Source organism: Phoxinus phoxinus (genome assembly GCF_949152265.1).
Source record: "Phoxinus phoxinus genome assembly, chromosome: 2".
NCBI lineage: Eukaryota > Metazoa > Chordata > Actinopteri > Cypriniformes > Leuciscidae > Phoxinus > Phoxinus phoxinus.
Genome location: NC_136877.1, coordinates 35,256,354 through 35,277,708, shown reverse-complemented (window position 1 = coordinate 35,277,708; position 21,355 = coordinate 35,256,354). Strand labels below are relative to the sequence as shown.

The following is a 21,355-nucleotide window of genomic DNA, read 5'->3' as shown; positions in this document are numbered from 1 at the left end:
GTCCTGTAGTTACAACCCAGGCAAAGATTCAATTTTCATTTCAATTCTTCACAACACGTGATATATGTATCTAAACTACATCACCACTTACTTCTATCGGCACCCATAAAAACAGTGTATGTGCTTAATCCTGTAAAGAACGCTTTACATACTTGTTCATCCCCCACTTTCCATTGTCACATGACACGCAAAACACATGAAGTCAAGCTATTCAATTATTTTATGTGTATATCCAGCTTTGTGTACGGTGGTCTCTCTTCTTCCAGCGGTTCATCTGAGAGCAGTGTTTGTATCCTGAAGACATTAGTAACAGTGCAGTTTATCTTAAAAGTCTTTCCAATTTACTGCGTCGACTACGATTAAAATAAAAAATACTCTGATCAGGAAACATAGAACAAAAAAATTCTACATGAATACAAGGACACTATCAAAACATCTTTACAAGCAGAATTCATAGAACAATGTCATCTGTCACCTGGCATGAGGTACTGACATATCAAAACACAGCAATTCATCAACATAGTGAAGCCAGGATCTTACAAACAGAGGCTGTGTTGCAATATCAGAAAAGAACCACAACGACAATAACAACATTGTTATTTTGAGGTAGAACAATGACTTCAACATTTGGAAGTGCTATATGTTGGATTTTTTTTCTTGTTTTGCTTCAGCAAGCGGGAGAGCGGCAGTCCTTGAAATCTGAGGTAGAGAAGCACCTTTTTCTCTTTTGACTGAATGCATGATGTGTATAAAAACAGAACAGACAGCAAGATGCAGATCTCAAAGACTTCCTACAAGACATTCATTCCAGCTGAGGTAGGTTTTTTGTTGCAAATTCTAAGGTTCACATAGCCGAGTCTAAAGTCTTTATGAAGGTTGAAACCTAATTATAAAACAAAACAAACAAACAAACAAAAACATTGATATCAGTGAAAAAAAAAAATCCTGAGAATAATTTGAAATCCCTGGAAGAAGGTCTTGGTCTCCACTGGATGGGCTTGTGAAATCATTGGTAGGTTAAGAGAAGGCAGCACATCGGAGAAAAAAACAGAACTAATACAGTATGTGGTAGAAGGAAAAACACTTCTCTGTTGTGCAGAAGAAGCCGAATAATATCACTTATTAGTCACCGCTAGTGACTGGTGAATGTATGCTGCCAGTTGTAACTGCAAGAGTGTATTTGTTCACCTACCAATGAGAAATAAAAGCTGTCCATCACAGAACCTCACCCACTATGAGGCCAGAGGGACCCCCGACATTACGGTCCAGTGATTCCCACAAAGGGAACTTAACTTAAGAATAATATATTCTTTGCACGATAAAAACAGAACTAAAAAAATATGAATACTTCAGTTGACCTGAGTTGGACAGGAGTCTGAGTAGAGGATATTCTTGGCTTTCGTTTCTTCATCAGTCTTCATCCCGCTGGCCCTCTGCTGGATGCCGCCGGAACTGCACGTCACACTCCTCCATCAGACTGAAGTCATCAAGGGGAAGTGTGGAAATCGGAGTTTCATTCAATGGACAGGAGACCAAAGAGCTCTCAATCTGAAAATAAATATAATCAAACAGAATGAAGTGAAAACATGATAAACATAACCAAACATGGTAATACTATAGTACTTTTCAGTGAGGTCAAGGAATAAAATTAAGTCAAACCATTAAGTAAATAGGTTTTGCTTTGATCCGTTCCAAAATGCATATCTTTCCATTCCACTTTTTCATGCACTGATAAAGTTGTTCACTGAAAATAACCATAACCATGCAATCCGCATGTCTATAAATGTATGCATTGTTCCCCAAGGCTCACTGTGTGGGTGGTGTCAGGTGGATGGGAGAAGTGGGATGGTCCTGAGAAGAGTCTCTCCATCTCATTGGAGTCGGTGCAGCTCTTTGCAGTGTGGGTTCCTCCATTCCCATCTTGGCTGAACCTGTGGGGGCCGTTAAGGGCCAAAGCCCCCTGTGAGGAGGAGGACTCTAACACGACACCTGCTGGGTTACGGCCCGCCTGTCGGGTGGCATGCATGGTTTTACACATCTTCAACCTGCAAAGACAGAACCATTCAACTCTGCATCCAAAGAAACATGTTGACTTGAAAAGGAAATTGATTTGAAATAAAACACCTGACGCCCACTGCAACTGCATTCACTATAAAACGGCATACGCACATAGGCAGCATTGATTTCCTCACCTGCCCCTGTAGCTGAACATGAGGAAAAGGACACAGAAAACGATGCATGTGACTCCGATGTGGATGCCGATGATGATGCCTGTGGTGGAGCTTTTATTCTGTTCGTCTTTTACACAGTCGCAAGGGGTATTTAGCACTGCAGGAAGACAATGCACACACACACAGTCAATGTGAGTGAGTTAGTATGCTCGAATGTGTGGGAGTGAACAAGTGTGTTGCATCAGGCACCTGACTTCTCCACTGCCTCCTTAAGCGACACAAAGCGCAGAGTGGCATTGCCCTCTCCATACTGATTAAAAGCCAGGATCTTAATTTCATACACAAAAGAGGGATCTGACAAGAGAGAGAAAGAGGAAAAAAAGGTTTGGAAACTCAAACAAATCTCAATGGCAAAATAATTAATGATTTTTTTTAAATTCAAAATGAGTTGTGCTTGGTTGTGAAGAAAACTACAGGCTAAATGTTTATTAATAATAAAAATAATGATTATAGTAATAATAATAACAACAACAATGACTGACATGTTACAGTATGTTATGCTTTTATTAAAATAAATGTATGCATTAATTGAGCTTCGTTGACATGTTATATTTTTAAAACTATATAAGTATTAATTGTGTTTGACTGTAAAGTAAACCACTGGCTTTTAAAATGCTAAATGTAAATAAATAAATAAATAAACACAGCCTTGAAAAAATTGTAAATAGTTCATAAATCCATTCATACATAAACTGTCCCATTGTTTACTCAACAAAAAATACCTAAGATATTTAACATAATATTATTTCTTATTATTTACATTATTATTATTTTACATATTACAAAGAAATTCCTCCTGCTCATATTTCATGGATAAAGCTCCACCGTGGCCAGACTCACCCAGCTGAGTGATGTTGTACTGGGTCACATTACGTGGGAAGGTGAGGGGTCCTGTGAAGAGTGGGACGGGGATCTTACGGTAGTAGAGACTGAATCCTTCCTGCTGGCCCATCTTTGTGGAGGGCTCCCACGTGGCCTGAACCACAGTCGAATTAATCACCCTCGTGAACAAGGCTGGTGGTGCAGGGACTGTAGGAATTGCAAACACAGGAATTGTATTTTCACAGGAAATACAACAGGTGGGAACTTTACCCTGAACAACCTTGAATTAAAGCCTACGCTGAATCAAAAACACCTCTGAGGGAAATGCTTTATTGTTCAGCACAATTATCAACTCAAAATAACTGAGAATTATATAGCTCTATACAACCTAATTATATACAACTTTGTGTATGATTGTTTAAATATGTTTTTATACCTTCTCCCAGAGTGCTCTCCACAGCCGTCTCAGAGGCTTTGCTGGCTCCGCGGGACGTGTAAGCCTTCACATAGAAGCTGTAGCTGGTGGAGGGCTCCAGATCTCCGATTACCTGCTGCAGGGTCATTTTACTCACAGCCTCCTGGTACTCCATTTCCACTGGGTCTGAATGTAAAGTGTGAAGGTTGAACGGAGGAAAAAGAGGGACCATGAAAGACCATTATTAAACACTGAAAAATTCTATGAGAGAGAAAAACAAATGAAGAAAGATGAAGCAAGAGAGTGAAATCATTGGCGTGAGAGAGTAAAGATTAACCCCGACAATTGCCCACCTCTTAATGTTGGCAGCTCTCTTAGTCACTTTTATGGCTGCAGTAAACGTTATATTTCTCTATTATTTATTCATGCCAAATTGCTGTAAGTGATCATATACATTATATATGGCTCGTACTCCAAAACATATCCCACAGCGCTGTAAGGCAATGAAGCTGCAGCGGATGAAAGATACTATAGACATATCTGAGCAGTGGCTAATAGTCATGGTAACACCACAGCGAGGAGAGAGAGAGAGTGAGAGAAACAGAGAACGCTCAGCAGAGGACATTTAAGAGCACACCAGCGTGGGTCTCAGATCAGCTGTTTAGCTGCATTTGCTCCAGCACAGATAAACATCAACATGCAACTTTAAAGATTCCCAGGAGAAAGGGATTGATATCTGAATACACACACGTCATGCTGAGCTTTAAGAAAAAGAGCTTTCTCTTTATTCTTTACCACCAAGTACTTTTACGTGCGTTTTAGAATTTAGAACTAAAACAGTAATTTGTCTTTTAAAAATGTCACATAAATGCTTTAGTCTGACTGTGAACTGCTACCACAGCTGACGGCAACAGGATAAAAGCAGCCATTTGCTATCGACTTTAAATCTCACTGATTTCCATAATGAGGGAGTCTAGAGTGAAGATTGAATAAAATATGTATTTCATAACGTTTGTTGAAATCTACATTTAAATCATTGGTTGACCAATTTATCGGTTTTGCAGATTCATCGGCAGCGATAACCAATTTCTGAAACTATCTCTTATCGGCAATAATCCACACTGATTGTTTCTTCCGGTTGCGTCTATTGCGGGAGCGGCTGAAAAGTCAAAGCTTTCTATAGTTACATTTTATATAGAGTCAAGTCAAGTCAAGTCAAGTCAAGTCAAGTCAAACACACACACACACACACACCCCCCCCACCCCACACACACACACACCCCCCCCCCCCCCCCACACACACACACACACTAATGTTTTAATTAATATAGTATATTAATATTTATATTCTTCATTTAAAAGTTCAATACATTTTCATGCATTAGCCAATACTGTTTATTTTTGTAATAAAGTTCAGGACTATTTAACTTTGAGTGTTAGGTTTAGATTCAGAATCATTTCTTTAAAAAAAAAAACCTAATGGTTAAAGGTGAACTATGTAGGTTTTTTACCTTAAAGGGGTCATGACATGAGAAACCAAATTTGCCTTGATCTTTTGGTATATAAGAGGTCTTTGTACCATTAAAACGTCCTGCAAGTTTCATAGCTTAAGACGTCCTCCCCATTATAAATGAATAATTTATTTAATCAAGCTCTAAATACAGCTCGTTCTGGATCCATGGTATGAAGTGACGTCACGGTGCTAAGTGACGTACCAGCGTTTGCATATGACCGCCTCCAGCACAAGACAACTACGCTTTAAGCACAAGACAACTACGTCTGTCCCGCCTGTCTATAACGCCTGTCCCGAGATAACTCAAATAGAGTTCGTCAGCTCCAGTTATGTATCCAGCCTCTCATGGAGACTTCAGATGCCCCAACGCCTGTGATGAGACGACTCGACGCCTGTGAAGAGACGACTCAACGCCGGCGATATGTTATGCCCTAAATTTCATGATTAACTAACTGTATTTTTGTATGTATATTTTTGAAATGCATTTTCTGTAAAGCTGCTTTGAAACAATGTGTATTGTGAAAAGCGCTATACAAATAAACTTGAATTGAATTGAATTGAACTACGCTCATTTCCTATCCTAGTCGCCCCGCGCGCTGCGCGCCTCACAAGTGTTCAGTTGACGGACAGCGAGTGGGTCTGTGTACAGGAAAATTACGATGCCACGCAGATGTGCTGTTCCTGGCTGTGGACAAACAACATCTTTGAATACGCTGCCGAAAGATCCAGACGTCTCTCAGGGAAAAATGGATGCACTTTATTTTTGTAAAAAAAATTATAGTAATACTATAATTGCACCTAAGGGAACATAATAATAACATAAAAAAAACCATGTCATGACCCCTTTAACCGAACAGCTTCATAGTCATTGAAATGGTTATATTACTTTTTTCGGGTTGAATGGTGGTCGTTTCGCACCCCCCTATCGCATTTGAGCGGAAAAAAACACACTTGCAACTAAAGTCTTTCATTATTGCGCTCCCTCACGCTCTTCAAACCCGAATGAAGACGGCGTTTTTAAGAATGTCCCGTCGGCTTTGATGTCGTTGATCTACTAGCCTCTGGTATCTGAGAGTCGCCAACTAGTTTTTCGACAGTGTTGTCAAATATCTATTCCGAAGCTGTAGGGGGAGCTCTATAGAGAAACCTGCGAGCAAAAAACGAGAATATAGCGAAGAAATTCCCGAAACTGCATAGCCCTGCTTTAATCAATCAGTTATCGGCAGGTACTGCCCAACTTAGTTATCAGTATCGGTCCAAATCCAATTTCGGGCGACCTCTACTTTAAATAAAATACTGATTTACTGGGGAGCATTTTACATTCAATCTTGGAGAAGAGCTGAGTAAATTAGATTTGATTTGATTTTGCGTGCTTGTGTGTGTGTGTGTGTTTAGGTTCATAAGCAGTTTTCCTACCAGCAGTCTTGCGGATATGGAGCACATATCCAATTATGTCCTGAGTGTTTTGGGTGGGCTCTTTCCAGGACACCTGAATGGAAGTTGGAGAAAGAGTGTCTGCACGTACACCCGTGGGCACACCCGGCAACCCATCAGCCCACAGGACGGTCAGACGAGCACTGGCCTGAGTAGAGCCCGCACTGTTCTCTGCAATACACTGATATATGGCCTCGTCCTCCTGGGTTACTCCATAGATGGTCAGAGTACTAGCAGGAGAGGAGAGAAGAGGAGAGGAGAGGAGAGGAGATTATTCCCATTTAAATATTTTAGTTTTAAGTGTTTTATTTCATTTAAATAGACAAAATTGCATAAAAGTTCATATTTGCCATAACATGAAAATAATAACTGGCTTATCTGTATATAAATTGCTTATATCTGTGCATCCCTATCAGAAAGTCCTACATAAAAGGTCTCACCCAAGTGCACTGACACGTCAAACCTTTTTCCAGTGTAAATGATGTAACTGGCATGAATAAAGCAAAAAACAAACCATGCACCCACCATCTCTGTGTGCTCATTAACATGAAGCAAACCCAACCATCTGTCAAACTCCTCCCTCCTGAATCATCCTCTTCACTTTCTATTCTTTCTCACTAGTCCTTATTTTTATGCTCTCACTCAGTGTTTTTAACACCTCCTCCTTTGTGCTCCCCTTCATTGCTGGGGGATACAGGGATGGTGGATGGGGGGTGCATTATTAGTGCTGAATATATAATCAGGAGTTTTTTCTCTCCCTTAATCCCGAGGCCCTGAAAAAAAAGAAGCATTTTTACCACTTAAAGGGCAAGGATATGAAAATGAGATCTCTCAGCCTTTTGCTAAACCACACCTTTTTGTGATATATTTGCATGCGGTTTGTGTTCTCGAACAAATGGCAGGGGTGTTATGATATTGCTGCTGCAGAGTGAATGGGAAAACGGAAAGGCGTTCAATGTATGCGCGTACGTGAATGCATTCATCTATTTTAAATGCATGCAGCCTAAGAGGCAAGGGTTTTTCTACATGCCATTCAGTCCTAGAGATTATCATCCTTTCTTTTATACTCTTATGTCTCACCACCAGCCTCCAGCAATCTTTATCTCTCCTACATCTACACTCCCCACACATACAGATGCTACAGCTCTCAACTCTTGCTACATTTACTGCACTAAGGTGTGGACAGAAGAAGATACTTTTTATTTTTATCTTGATAGTATGGGATCACTTTTGTCTTCAGGTTCTTGAGGTCAATGTTGCTCTGTGAGTCGTGGCTGAATCAATTTCTGTGCTCAATTCGATCGTCTGAATTGGCGATGTCTAGTGGTGCAATCATAATGTGGTGCAAGGTCACTTTCTTTCTGTTTGATGGGATGATCCTTCCCCTAAACTGTAAAATCCATCGCAATCTTCTAGAAAACGACTGAAGAGACCTCTTCAAGCAGGCTTTTGCACTAAAATCAAGAACTTTTCTGCACTTACACTCCTGCTCTGGTACTTATGGAAATTTGACATGGTATCGCTTCTTTTTAGCATTTTGCGTTCTCCCTTTGATTAATCCCTTCAGCTTGTATTATTCTCCATTGTAAGTCGCTTTGGGTAAAACAGTCTGCTAAATTAATAAATGTAAATGCTAATTTCAAAGATACAGAAAAATACACTATGTACTCTCCTATGCCAAATTGCATCTCTAGACCACATATTCATGGGTGCTTCTACATGAACCAGCTTGACATATTATGTGTGGAGTGTTTAATTCACTTGCATGTAAAACATGCTAACAGATCTCTGACGGAGGAATGTCGAGATGAATGGCTAGGGCTGGTTGGCAACTTCACACCGCTTCCACTTTTTCTGTACAGCCCACACACACTAATTAAGCTGACAATAAATCCAGCTGTTTTTGTAATTTCACACCAGCATGACATACTTCCAAGTCATACCCCCAACCCAGTGCTCTATGGACCAATCTATCAGCCATGATTCATAATGTTATCCCTGCTCTCCGAGGAACAGTGTGACAAACATTAGTCTCCCCACAAGCAGCACAGTCAGTGTCAGTTATCCCCACTAAAGCCCAAACAGACTCCTGTTGTTCCCCAGGCCCCATGACTTTTCCAGTTGTTCGTGAATTACTGGCTAAGTTTTAAGGATAACATTTACACACACAAAAAAGTTGTTTTTGTCACAATTTCTACCCAATAAAATATTTTAGAGCTGGGCATAACTAGAAAAATGCATATTTAGTATTCTCATGGCGTTATAAGATTTTAATTTTCATGACAATGGGAAACCTGGTTCTTTAAAGATACAAAAATAAATTAAAAAAGTCGTTGAGGGGCAAATTAATTCTTCTCATTCTTTCATTAATAGCTTATTTTAATGCTTGTTTTGTCTAATTTTTCTTGGAACTTTCCATAGGCCCACACAAATATAAGCTACACAAATTTTATTTTTTCAGTTTCAGAAATGAGTCCGAGCGCATTTTGAAAGTAAATAGGGTCAATTTCATGATTACTAAATTGACTTAATTTAGAAATAAATGATTGTTTCTTCATCATTCTCTGAACCTTTTTAAAGAGCTGCACTTAACTTTTGCAACTAGAAGGGATGCAGCCAGCAATATTAAAAATGATATTAAAATCTGACGTGATGAATTGTTATGCACACTACTGAAAATTGCAGACATTGAAAATTCTATACCATTTAGAAACATAAATAAAATAGTTGTTCAGAATACTGATGTTTGAAGAGGACCAGCACACAGTGTGCTGGGACCATCTGCACCCTCTCTATACGTCTATACATCCAGGCCTCTCCTAGGATTGACAGAGAGCATCCTGAGACAGGAGAGCTGCTATTCAGAACACACTGAGAGCATGTTTGCACAGTCGTCACAGAGCACTGCCTCTTGAATGGGGTGGTCACCCTTATTCAGTCCTCTAAAAGTGTGAGAGAGAAGGGGATAGATGAGAAGTGGGTGGGAAATGGGGAGTGTTAGGTAGAGGAGAGGCAAATGAGGAAGGGGTGCTTAGCTGTCTCTCCACTCAGTGAAAGCCAGGTGGAAATGACTGATTGCAGGAGAGGTCAGAGGTCAAGGCCAGAGCTCGCTCTATTTTGCATGGGTTAGAGAGAGGGTAATGACCAAGAAGCACGTAATGGAGTTTAAAAATGGACAAAAAGAAGGGGAAGAAATGAGCACTCTTTTTATCTGCTCAGCCGCAAAACATGGTGAACATTGTCCACACAGTTTTCTCAAATAAGGTGTAAAACTATTTCTTTAAAAAAAAGTATCTGCGTGGTAATTTTTTCAACAAAAAATTATAAAAAATTCAACTTGAAAGACAGCAGAGATTGGACAGTAAAGTAGATGTATAAAGATTATAAGCCCGATTCAAACCTGTCATACACGAGTATGAGCCATGGCTCCAAATACATGGTCCCTTTTGCATTTTAGCAATGAAAAAAACATTATGGATCAAACTTGAGACCAGGGAAAAAGGCTCTCAGTTAAAGAAGAGTTCTTTGAAGACTTACCAAACTACAAGATTAAAAATGATCAAACTCAGCAACAGTGCACATTCACACATGCATGTATGCACAGTATGTGAAATGCAGACATAATATATAACCCTCTTCAAAGTCCTTCTAAGAGCCGGCCGGTGCAGTGTGATTTGACTGCGGGTCACTGTGGCATTTTGATTACTGCTGTAATAGTGTTTTATGTTTATGGAGCAGGCAGTGACCCCACCCTCTGCTCCTGCAGCTACTGAACCGCATGACCTCCGCTCTGACTGCAGCACTCCAACACATGTCTGCAAAAGCCTGCGCGGATACAGAGAGCACACGCACGGTCACTAGTGTTTGACTGATTCAGGCTCAAATAATGCCATAATCAATCACTTGGCAAAAATCAATAAAACACTATTTGATTTAAAAAAAAATGTTTTAAAATTTGACCACTTTTTTAATTGTCATTTTTATAATGTCACTTTAACACTTGTGTCTTCAATGTAAAAATGCCCATGTTTTTCTTTTTTAAATATCTAATTTGAGTATCTGAATCTCCTTTTCCTCGATTATTTGTCGAAAATCAGTGACAATGATGTTTTCTATTATTATTGTCACTTTCCTTAAATAATGCCTCTGTTTTTCAGGCAAAAATGGTCATTTATTTATTATACCTCATTTGAATAGCTCTGGAAATATAGGAAGATTTTAAACTGCTTGCGGGCTCTGTAATTTATTTTATTATTCTCACTCTCCTTAAATATCATCAGTGTTTTCAATGTAAAGTTGTCTATGTGATATATTTTTTATTATTATTTATCTTTTTTCTTTTTTTTTATACATACATATATATATATATATATTTTTTTTTAATCTCATTTGATCCATTTGTACAATCTGTCTTGACCTCCCTTGCCTGTACGTGGCGTTGTGGCTAACTGCAAAACTGCAACATACTACAATAAATATAATATATATATATATAAAGAAATTTAAATAAACACCATAATGCCATCACACAATCAGAATCTCTTCAGTACTCTGGCCAATACTGATACTGTACAATAGTTGTTTTCATATTATGGCCAATAACAGATAAATAGCTGATTTTATGAAAACTAAAGTGCACTAAAAACTCGAGCACATATACACACAACTGTTACCATAGTTGCATGTGCACCAACAGACTCCAACACACACCCTTAAAAAGGAAAAAATTTCTTCAAAAGATTGTAAGGGTTAAATCTGTGATATAATCTATTGCTCTCTCTTTAAGTTAGTGCCCTTTAATTAGTGCTATAGATGATGGAAAAAGTCATCTAAACCTTAAAAATAATAATAATAATAATAAAAATATATATATCCAAATTAGCTGATTCCTACATAACTGCTGAAACAATGTATATTGTGCATTCCTAACATTCTCCATAATTATTTTTAAAAATGTATTTTTAATTACATTAGTAATTATAGTCAGTATTATTTTCTTGTTACAGCCGATAACTGATAACTGGCTGATATTACATTTTTGTTTTGTTTTACTATTTTGTCTAAATAAACAAAAAATAAAACACTGAAAACTAACATAAATCATTTTAAATATTACAAGTTAATTTAGATGAATTTAGAAATTAATGAGAGCGTCAGCATGTACAAAAGAGAGGTGAGGGCAAAAAGACAAGCTAATGAGTTTGCACATGTCGAGTGTGTACGTTTATGTCATATGGCAATAACACCATAACTGGGGCTGATAAACAATATAGCTGACAAACAATATAACACCATAAAGGTGAACTGTGAAATTGTTTTCAATATTCACTTTTATCCCAGTTTAATGCACAGGGACAACTATAAACAATCCATTCATAGGCTGACCAAAGACGGGAAACATTGCCGCACTTTCAAAGACAGGTGTGCTATTATTTTTCTAAGCAATACTAATAATTTTTTTTGTCAGACAATTGTTGAAATGAGTACAAGATTTATTCACAGATTTTTTGAGGAAAGGTGTGTAATTATTTTTCTAAGTGGTCAGAATTATGATTCTAGTGGTGGACGTTGAAATGAGTGAAAGAATCCCATAGAGTTTGATTGAAGGCATGGCATGTTCCTGGAGCTCAAACAGCAGATCACGGTGCCAGTAATGAAGGGAATGCAAGAACTTTTAATGTAGCGCAAGTCGCTTGGATAAAAGTATCTGCCAAATGCATAAATGTATTGCACACAAAAAGTAGCTGCAGCTAGGCTTTTTTGGCCAATAAGCAATCACCTAATAATCACCCATTACACGCCAGCAACCACCAGGACACCCTAGTAACTCCATAGCAATACTCGGAAAACATTAGCAACCACATACAGTAGCAACTCTCTGCCCACTACTCCACTTTATGAGTCAATTAGCTAATGGTGTGAGACTCAGAGATTCCAACTGATCCATTCCTGCGCCCTCTCTACGTCTACCTGCTTGATGCCTGTCTCAGCCTTCTTGTCTTTCCCAATTTATTTCTTTTAGCAATGAAATGTCTCTCTCCAGCTTTGCTGTTATAAATTTTAACCGCAATGAAATTGATTTTCTCTCACACCATAAACATGCTCTTTAACCACAACAAAAATCCCCGGCAATAAAACTTTTATAGCGATAGACAAGGAATCACGTTTCATTTCCATTTCCAAAGACATGATCGTAAACAAAACAGCAGAGAAAAAAAAGAAAAGAATAGCACGGCAGATAAACAGAAAGCTGAGTGTCTTTCATAGCAGACACGTTCTAGATCAGAAGAATGCAGGACAATGTATCATATTATGACCTCGACTAGTGCCGCCCTAACATGGTTGTCATAACACTATCTAGGAGAGGACAACCGGCAACATGAGAATGTCCTTCAATGACACAAACAGTGGGCGCCTTCACTAATGCCTTCTGTAAGGTGACTCCAAATGTAATAAATGACAAGGTTTAAGTTCAAGTACTAACATTACTAAAACTGAAATAAAAATAAAGCTAAATAAAATAAACATGACAAAAGCACATAACAAAATTCATTTACATTTAAATAACCTAAAAATATAAAACATTTAATATTAATAAATAACATGATAGTATATAAATAACATTCAAATAACACTGGTCTCATAGGCGAATTTGCAGGTGGGACATGTCCCCACCACTCTTTTTGAAACATCTCGCTGCACGTATGTACCCGAAACAAAAGAAACATCTCCAGCTGATTAGCAATTCATTTGTTTGTGTTAAATAAGAGGTGATCTGGCACAGGAATGTGTTGTTTTAGAAATCATGGTGAGTGCTCGTTGCTGCTATCATCAATGGCGGAAGGCAACACTGTTCTCCTGGCGCTTGTGCACAGTCTCCACACAGACGAGCGTTTCTGCGAGCGCACTCTATTGCTAACCGTTGCGGAGACTCACTATTTGTCCTGGTGAAATCACACAACAAAATGCACATCCCCGTTTTAATGAGAAAACAAAAAATAAACGGGCAGATTAGAATCCAGACCCTCGGGCACGCTTGACAAAATTCTACCATCAGTCCATTAGGACACACAAATCATTAATGCAGATCTACATAATTATTCAATAATGTAAATACTCTCGTTGATATAAGCCTACAGTAGATATAAGAATGAAACTATCACATTAAACACAAGTTCTATGTCAATAAATTAAACTGAAATTGATTTCTGAACATCGTAATGTTATTTTTTGTGCATTTATTATTACATGACTTTTTCAGCTCACCTGTTGTTGTTCCTGAGTTTGACATGGCCATCGGGCTCTAAGATCTGTCCATTTTTCAGCCATGTGAGCTGGGGGACTGGCTCACCCCGGGCCAGACAAGTGAAGATGGCAGTGGTGCCCACCGGGCGAGCAATGGACTGAGGAGGCTGCACAAACTCTGCTGGGGCTGCAGACCGATAGAGAGGAAGAAAAATGAGAGACAATGAGAAGTCAGTTATTGCCAATACAAAACATACGTTTATTAAATAAAAAAGGCTTGGAAATTTTCACTAAGTGATTTAAAAATGAGCCCAGTTTGCTCCTTTGCACTAATGTTCCCAATTTCACCCGGTTCCATTTACACATGTCACGTATATGCTATCAACGTTAATAGAAATAGAAATATTTGAAGATGAAAACCACAGTGCACACAATGCTGAGAGAGAGAGAGAGAGAGAGAGAGAGAGAGAGAGAGAGAGAGAGAGAGAGAGAGAGAGAGGAGAGAGAGTGTTTACGTGGCTTTGGCTTCATCACATTTATAATGAATATATTGTGACTGCAGTGGGTGGTAACAGGAATGAACTTAGAGAAAGCATCAGATTAACTCGATTAGAGAAGGGCAAAAACAGATTTCACAGGGCCAGAAGAGGAAACTGACAATCCATAAATGACAGTGTGAAAATTAAAATAGATTAAGTGCTGCAGAACAGATGTGGGGGGGGATATTTGGACCACAAACATCTTCTAGCACCCCAGAGGCTTCTGCTGCCCCCAACCTCACCAGATACCCTCCTCCTCCTCCTCCTCCTCTTCACTCACTGCATGTTAATACTGCCAACTGACACAGACTGCAGCTAATCCAATAGTCCTTTACTGCTTAATTAGGACACATTTAATCTGGGAAAATTTGAAATTGCTGACTGATTAGCCACCGTTCGCTCATTTGTATCCGTTTTAATTACCATAACACCATTCATACTCGTTCAGGGTGCAATGGCTTTAATTATTAAAGTCCTTTAATCGGAAGTGTTGATCCTGCTCTCAGTCTCTCTCCTGTATTTCAGTGTTACCAGCTTCTCTCAATAAATAAATGATAAGAGAGGTTGCTAACTGCTCTCAGAGGTCCGTCCAGTGCATCTCACAGCCCTGCAAATTAGTGCTCCTTTTTCTTCTCTTATCCCTGAGTGCACAAGAGAGAGAGAGAGAGAGCGGGGGATGGGTTGAGGCACTGAGTATTGATGTATCACTGTGATATATCATCAGAGACACCTCTTCCTTCTTTTCTTATCTCTCGGTTTCTCTCACTTATTTCTCTCTTGGGCTTTTATTCCCCCACCCTACCAATTTTTACATTACATTTTTTTAATACACCGCTCTTACTCTCTTCTCCCTCTCACTCTTTAATGTAAATGAAGTGCATTACAGTAAGCAAAGGCTGCTTCACCATCTGGCCACTAAGATCATATCAATTCTCAGCTACCCCTACAACGCTGCCCCCCACTATCATGGATAATTTACACCCGCTGAGATTCAGTCACTAACTTCTAAGGCAGTTAATAATAGTACTACTAAAATGCTACTAAATCATTTTTCTGTAGTGTACTGAATAATACAATACACACAATAATTCAGTTGCTAGTGTAGTATATAGCTTTTCTAGCAACAAGCTACTTTTTCTCCACATACTGCTAATGTGTTTATATATATTTGCGAAGCTTTGAAGCTGAGACAATAATCAAACACACACTCCTAAACTGTCCTAAACTCAATTTTGTGAAATATCTGAAGGTTCCAAAACAAAATCACCCAGCAACCATACCTTAAAATCCCTGGTAGTACCACCAAATTTGCCACACACCAAGTCAAAACCCATATCTATAGCAAAAACATATTCATTCACTTTTTTTTCCCATGATCCAACTGTTTGATTAACATTAATGAGACTGACAGACCAACTGTTCCCACACGGATCTAATATAATGTTACACATCAGATGTTTTTCCCCAACAGTTAACCAAATGTAAGATGTAACAATCATTTAAGACATATCATGTTTGCGTGAATACTCGCCAAGACAGATATTTTGAAATACTGTGTACTGTATATTGGGATCGCACGCTGAGAGGTGTCCGTGCACACTCTTCGGATCTGTCAGTCAGCGCGAGAAAGATCGTTTTCTTTACATCAGCATGAGTTTGAAAATCACATTTCATCGGTTCAGACTCTTGACATTGAGAATTCTCTATGAATATTCACAAAGTTGGAATGCTGCGCTTTAAAATGATACCAAAACTTGTGCTGAGGGGAACTGCTAGTCATCAAGAAGCGAGCAGAGAAAAAAATCAATTTTCATGGACAAGAGACAGGTACTCCTCTCAGACAAATAAAGATACTTTTTAATTGCTATTTGGAGCTTTGGGGTCGCTAGATGAGGGCCTAATGAAATAATTTTTGTGAAAAACTCAAATTCGACGAAAATGTACATTTTTCACTTGTTTTGCCTGTAGCTCGTAATTAGCCCGTGTGCATTCAGACTTATTTTGTCAGCACGGGTCACGAATAGTTTTGTGGACTTTTTAATTTTTTTTTAGAAAAGCCTCACCTTGCACAACAAGGCGTCCCTGAGCAGTTCTGCGCACACGGGTTCCTGGTTTGTTGGCCGCACAGACGTAAATGCCAGAATGTTGAACTCTGACATCAGAGATCATCAGGTTTCCTGTTCCCAGTACTTGGATACCCTCAACTCCTATTGGGCGACCATCTGAAAGAGAGATGAAGGCACAGAGTTGACAAAGACAAGGTAAAAAGGTCATAAAGATCATTTCAAAGAGAATTAAAGAGATCAGTAGAGGGAATAAAAAGCGGCATTGGAGAGAACATAGAATCTCATGATTATCCAGCCATAAAATCATTTCCTGCCCCATAGGAACTAAAAATAAATTTAACAGGACAACAGAAGCATGTGATGAGCCTCCGGATTTAACAGCACTGGTTAAATGTGACTAATTATGGAGTACAAAGCCCTATCCCTCGTTCTGCCCTGGGGCAAAGAATATCTTAATAGACAGGAAAAATCTGAGTAAAAGAGAGAGAGAAAAAAACCCCCCTCTTGTATAAAAAGTGTACAAGGTTCCAAGAAGGGACAAATGAGATGACCTATTAATGCCAGTGATGCAGGATGTCCCATGTCACCTTAGACAAGAAATCTCCTACACATGTGTAGAACTCACACACTTTCTATATGAGCAATGAATCTCATGAGCTACTGTAAACTGTATCAGTCTGAACCATCTCACTCACTATAGCTATAATTGGACACTCGGTGAGGAAAAGTGCTAATAAAAATTAACAGTCTCTCTAAATACATCTTCCATTCATTTCACTGGCCTCTCAGGTCTCTAATTCTGTTTTTTACCAAATTTTATGCGCCTGTCAAAATGACATAAGACAGTGTTAGATACTGCGGCAGGGTGCAGTTCATAACACCAGATTTAACTGAGTGGAATCAGTTATGAGGTTCACAAACATTTCACTTATCATTCAACAACTGGTTGGAGCTTCTCAATCCAGTTCCACACAGTTAATGGTAACACTCATCTGTCTTTAGAGATACAGGCTTTTAGTATTTGTGGGTTGATTAGCATGCTTGCCGAAATATCACAGAGACTGACATACAAGGAAGTAGTTGGGGTTGACCCAAGTCAGGATATAAGGGACAGTTCATATAAAAATTAAAATGCCGTCATCTCATGCATACTTTTTTTTCTACTTTTTAGGGATGACGTCACTACGCATATAATTTTATCATTAAAAGGCTTGGCTACTGTTGCAAAAAAAATAAATAAACAGGTCAAATGAGTTTAAGGTGGTCAAATTGGATTTTGGAACATAGTAGTTTTTGCAGGTCCAGTCTTCCAGGTAAAAACCAGGTCCTTCACCTAGTCAACAACTTGATGGCTGTAAATAACCAGCTTGAACCAGTTAGAAACCAGTGCTGTGAAAAGTTTTTCCCCCTTTCAAAATGCAGGCATATCAGTACTAAAACTTTATTTAGACAGTACTAATGGGTAAAAATTACATAATTAAAAAAATATATAAATCTGCGTATGAACGTTTTCATGAAAAAAATTCAACAAAATATTTTACAAAAATTTATTCTACATTTACGGAAAAATATAGGAACAACTGAAAAAACACATAAACAAAAATCTTGTGAAAAAGATAATTAAAAAAAATTCATCTTATCATGACTATACTTGTATTATATTATAGTAGCAAAAGGGGATAGATTTTAGGTTACAGGTGCAGATGCCCAGAATCTATTTCCACTAGAAAATATTTTCGTATTACATTTTACTGACCAGACCTTTCTCCCCATAACAAATGTGTGCGCTTTCTGGTAGGTATGAATCAGCAAGCATGCATGCATGCCTGGTTGTGTGTTAACGTGAACTAAACTCACTGGCTCTTAAATAAGATGACATAAATGCAGAATGGCATTAATCACTAACTGTAGGAGACGTATCACATTCATTACTGAGCTTAGCCTTGATTTGCTCTCGCTGTAATCTAATCCAGCAAAATCCCATTGTTAGCAGTTAATTCCAGCAACATTGCAGAAGGTAATATCCACAATCTGATTAACAGCCGTTACAGGAAGACACCATCATTTACATTCTTAATGGGAGAATCACATTAGATAATAGCTGGGAGAGCGAGAAAGAGTTCAGAAACGGATTATAATACAAGTGTGGGAGTCGCTGTGAAATCTTGCTTGAGAGAGAGCAGTTGGTGTGGGTCTGAGAATAATTCTAAGTAGGTTACATTCACCTCAAAATATATCGATATAGTTTAAAATGCTTATTTAAATGCAAAGAGCAAATTGCACAGGGCTCAAAATGAGATCCAGAAGACAAATCTGTAGATTTAAATGTATGCAAAAGGGACACGCACACACTCGAATAAATACAGACACATTCCAACATAAAACGACATTAATCCCCTACAACACCACTTTAGAAGTATTAATTATTTTCTTCATTAATCCCAAGTAAGATAAGATAGACGGATGTGGCAAAGAACGTTCAATGACCAAAAATGTCTGAAACCATTTCAAGTGTGTGGCTTCAGAACTCCGAGCACGCTTAAAAATAAATGAGCTATTTTTCACAGAGAAACCAATCTCACTGTACAGTATCAGAATGTTCGATCTGTAATATCCATCTCTTAGCGAGAAGGATGGAAGAGTATTTCTTTCACCATTCCAAACCATATGGCTTCAGTAGACTGGAGTGTAAATGTCTTTAATACAGCAGCATGTTTATTTTAATAGGGCCATATCATCAAAAACGGAATGTTCTGGATCTTTGGAACTAAAAGGGTTGTGTAATATATTTTAAAATGCAATTTATTCCTGTGATGCAAAGCTGAATTTTCAGCAGCCATTACTCCAGTCTTCAGTGTCACATGATCCTTCAGAAATCATTCTAATATGATGATTTTGTGCTCAAGTAACATTTCAAAAATGAAAATTCTGTCATCATTCACTCCCCCTCACATTGTTCCACACCTGTATGACTTTCTTTCTTCTGCACAACATAATATCATGTATTCTGAACATTTTTAACTACACCATGAAAGTCTATGGGGTCCAAAACAACATCAATGGACGAAAAAACTAAAATATCTATATTTTCGAAAGATCATCTTTTATGTTTCACAGAAGAAAAAGTCATACAGGTTTGAAACCCCATGAGGGGGAGTAAATGATGCCAATATAAAAAAAATTTGTGAATTACTTCTTTAATTCCAACTAAATTAAGACATTTTTGGTCCAAGACACCTTAACTAAGTGAACTTTAAAGAGAAAAAAAGGATGATAAATCATTTAGGATATGACCCCTTTTAAAAGAAATCTTTCCATATATAGATTGACACATTTTCTCTGATCTTCGTCCTCCATCATGTTACATTAGCTTGGTGGAGGAGATTTTGCCCTTTTCTCTTTTTCAGTTGATTGGGTAATAGGTATTTTATAGTCAGTGTGCAATGGAGAGCATATTCAAGCTCTTTGCAGCATTCCGACTGGAGCGGAGGTGGGTTTTGCTCTGATAACCACTCAAGGCAATTTAGAGAGCAACTTAAACAAGTCTTACCCAGTCTACTCCACGAAACGATTGGACGCGGGTAACCCGTGGCAACACACTCCAAGATGGCAGTCTGGTGAACTGTGAGGGTGAGGTTTTCAGGGCCCACTAGGATCATGGGTTCTTTGTAAACAGATGACTGGGAGCCTTCAGGAAGAGAAAGGTAAAGCAGGTTAAAGAAAATAATGATGTGGAAAGACTCAAGAAAGCAGAGAAGAATTTCTGAGCAGACCTGAGACTGTGAGCTGCGCTCCTGCACTGTGTTTGACTCCAGCACTGTTGTGGGCCACACAGCAGTACACCCCACCATCCTCAGGGCGTACCCCTGTTATCTGCAGCACACCCGTGGGCAACAGAGTATATCTGCACAGACACAGATATGTATATGTTCTAACACTGGGCACATCCCTTCAAATGTCTTTGTGTGGAATTGTGTGTATTTACGACGCTACCTGTCATCAGAGGTATCCACGGGCCGCCCGTCTCTTTCCCAGCTGATGACCGGCTCAGGCAGGCCATGGATTTGGCACTGAAATCGTCCAACACCTCCCAGCTCCGCACGCACAGAACGTGGCTGCACATGAAAATCTGCCATTGCTGAGGACAAAAGAGACAGAGAGATTGCTTTAACCCTTATACACAAAGAAGGTCATTCACATACCTGCAATTCAAAATACCACCATTTAAACAATGGAGACAGTGCAAGAACAATTTCTTCAACAAGTCAAATGGATTGATTTTGTGTAATAGTTTTGGAGAATACACTAGCGTTCAGAAAAAGTTCAGCAAGTTCTTTATTAAACAAGGATGTTTTAAATGTATTTAACATTTTTAATTGTAATAATATTTCACAATATGACTTTTTTTCTGTACTTTTGATATTAATAAATACAGAATTGCTGAGCATAAGAACCTTCTTTCAAAACACATAAAACATTTTTTACCAACACCAAACTTTTGAATAATAGTGTATATACTCAACATCCCATGTTTCAAATAAGATTTTAACATTCCTGTAAAATTCCTTGATTGAACCCCTTTAATCTTGCCTTTGTTTACCAGTGTTTCCTAAACAGTATGTCGGTATATATATGTTTGTAATATCGCATGTTGAGGTCTAAAAATAAAACAACTAAAAGTCACTTAGATTCTCATTCACACTCTGACCTCTCAATTGGTCCACTTTAAGGTCATATAATACAGTCCCATGCACCGAAAACCTAGCAAAAGTACATTACCAACCAACCAACAAAAAATAAAGTGCAATTGATATTCAACAGCGTAGACAAATACACATACAGAACACAATTCTATTAATTGTTCCAAAACCAATCATTAACACTTTCAGTGTTTGTGTGTAAGGAACACAGCTTTGGGGTCTTTCTTTCATAGCTCAAATACATAAAATCAAACTAAAGAGGGCATCTGCATCTGTCCATGGCCACTACCAGAGAAACCAGTGCCAGAGAAAGTGTGTGAGTATTTTAGAGAGAGCATAAAGGTGTAAATAGAATTGTTATTTCAGCAGACAGACACTACTCAATAAAAG

The 21,355-nt window shown here is 38.4% G+C and overlaps 1 protein-coding gene across 1 annotated transcript in view; it reads right to left on the bottom strand.

Moving 5' to 3' along the window:
- Window positions 1-203: 203 nt before the first annotated feature.
- Window positions 204-21,355, bottom strand: part of igdcc3 (immunoglobulin superfamily, DCC subclass, member 3) — a 64,136-nt gene continuing 42,984 nt past the window's right edge. The window contains exons 3-14 of the mRNA XM_079604773.1: window positions 20,259-20,403; window positions 20,039-20,169; window positions 19,816-19,953; window positions 16,263-16,421; window positions 13,682-13,847; window positions 6,398-6,645; window positions 3,490-3,654; window positions 3,072-3,260; window positions 2,421-2,525; window positions 2,193-2,328; window positions 1,811-2,045; window positions 204-1,548 (exon numbers count right to left, since the gene is read on the bottom strand). Coding sequence (XP_079460899.1) covers window positions 1,411-1,548; window positions 1,811-2,045; window positions 2,193-2,328; window positions 2,421-2,525; window positions 3,072-3,260; window positions 3,490-3,654; window positions 6,398-6,645; window positions 13,682-13,847; window positions 16,263-16,421; window positions 19,816-19,953; window positions 20,039-20,169; window positions 20,259-20,403 — 1,955 coding nt within the window. The 3' untranslated portion in view covers window positions 204-1,410. The remainder of the gene's footprint in view (window positions 1,549-1,810; window positions 2,046-2,192; window positions 2,329-2,420; window positions 2,526-3,071; window positions 3,261-3,489; window positions 3,655-6,397; window positions 6,646-13,681; window positions 13,848-16,262; window positions 16,422-19,815; window positions 19,954-20,038; window positions 20,170-20,258; window positions 20,404-21,355) is intronic.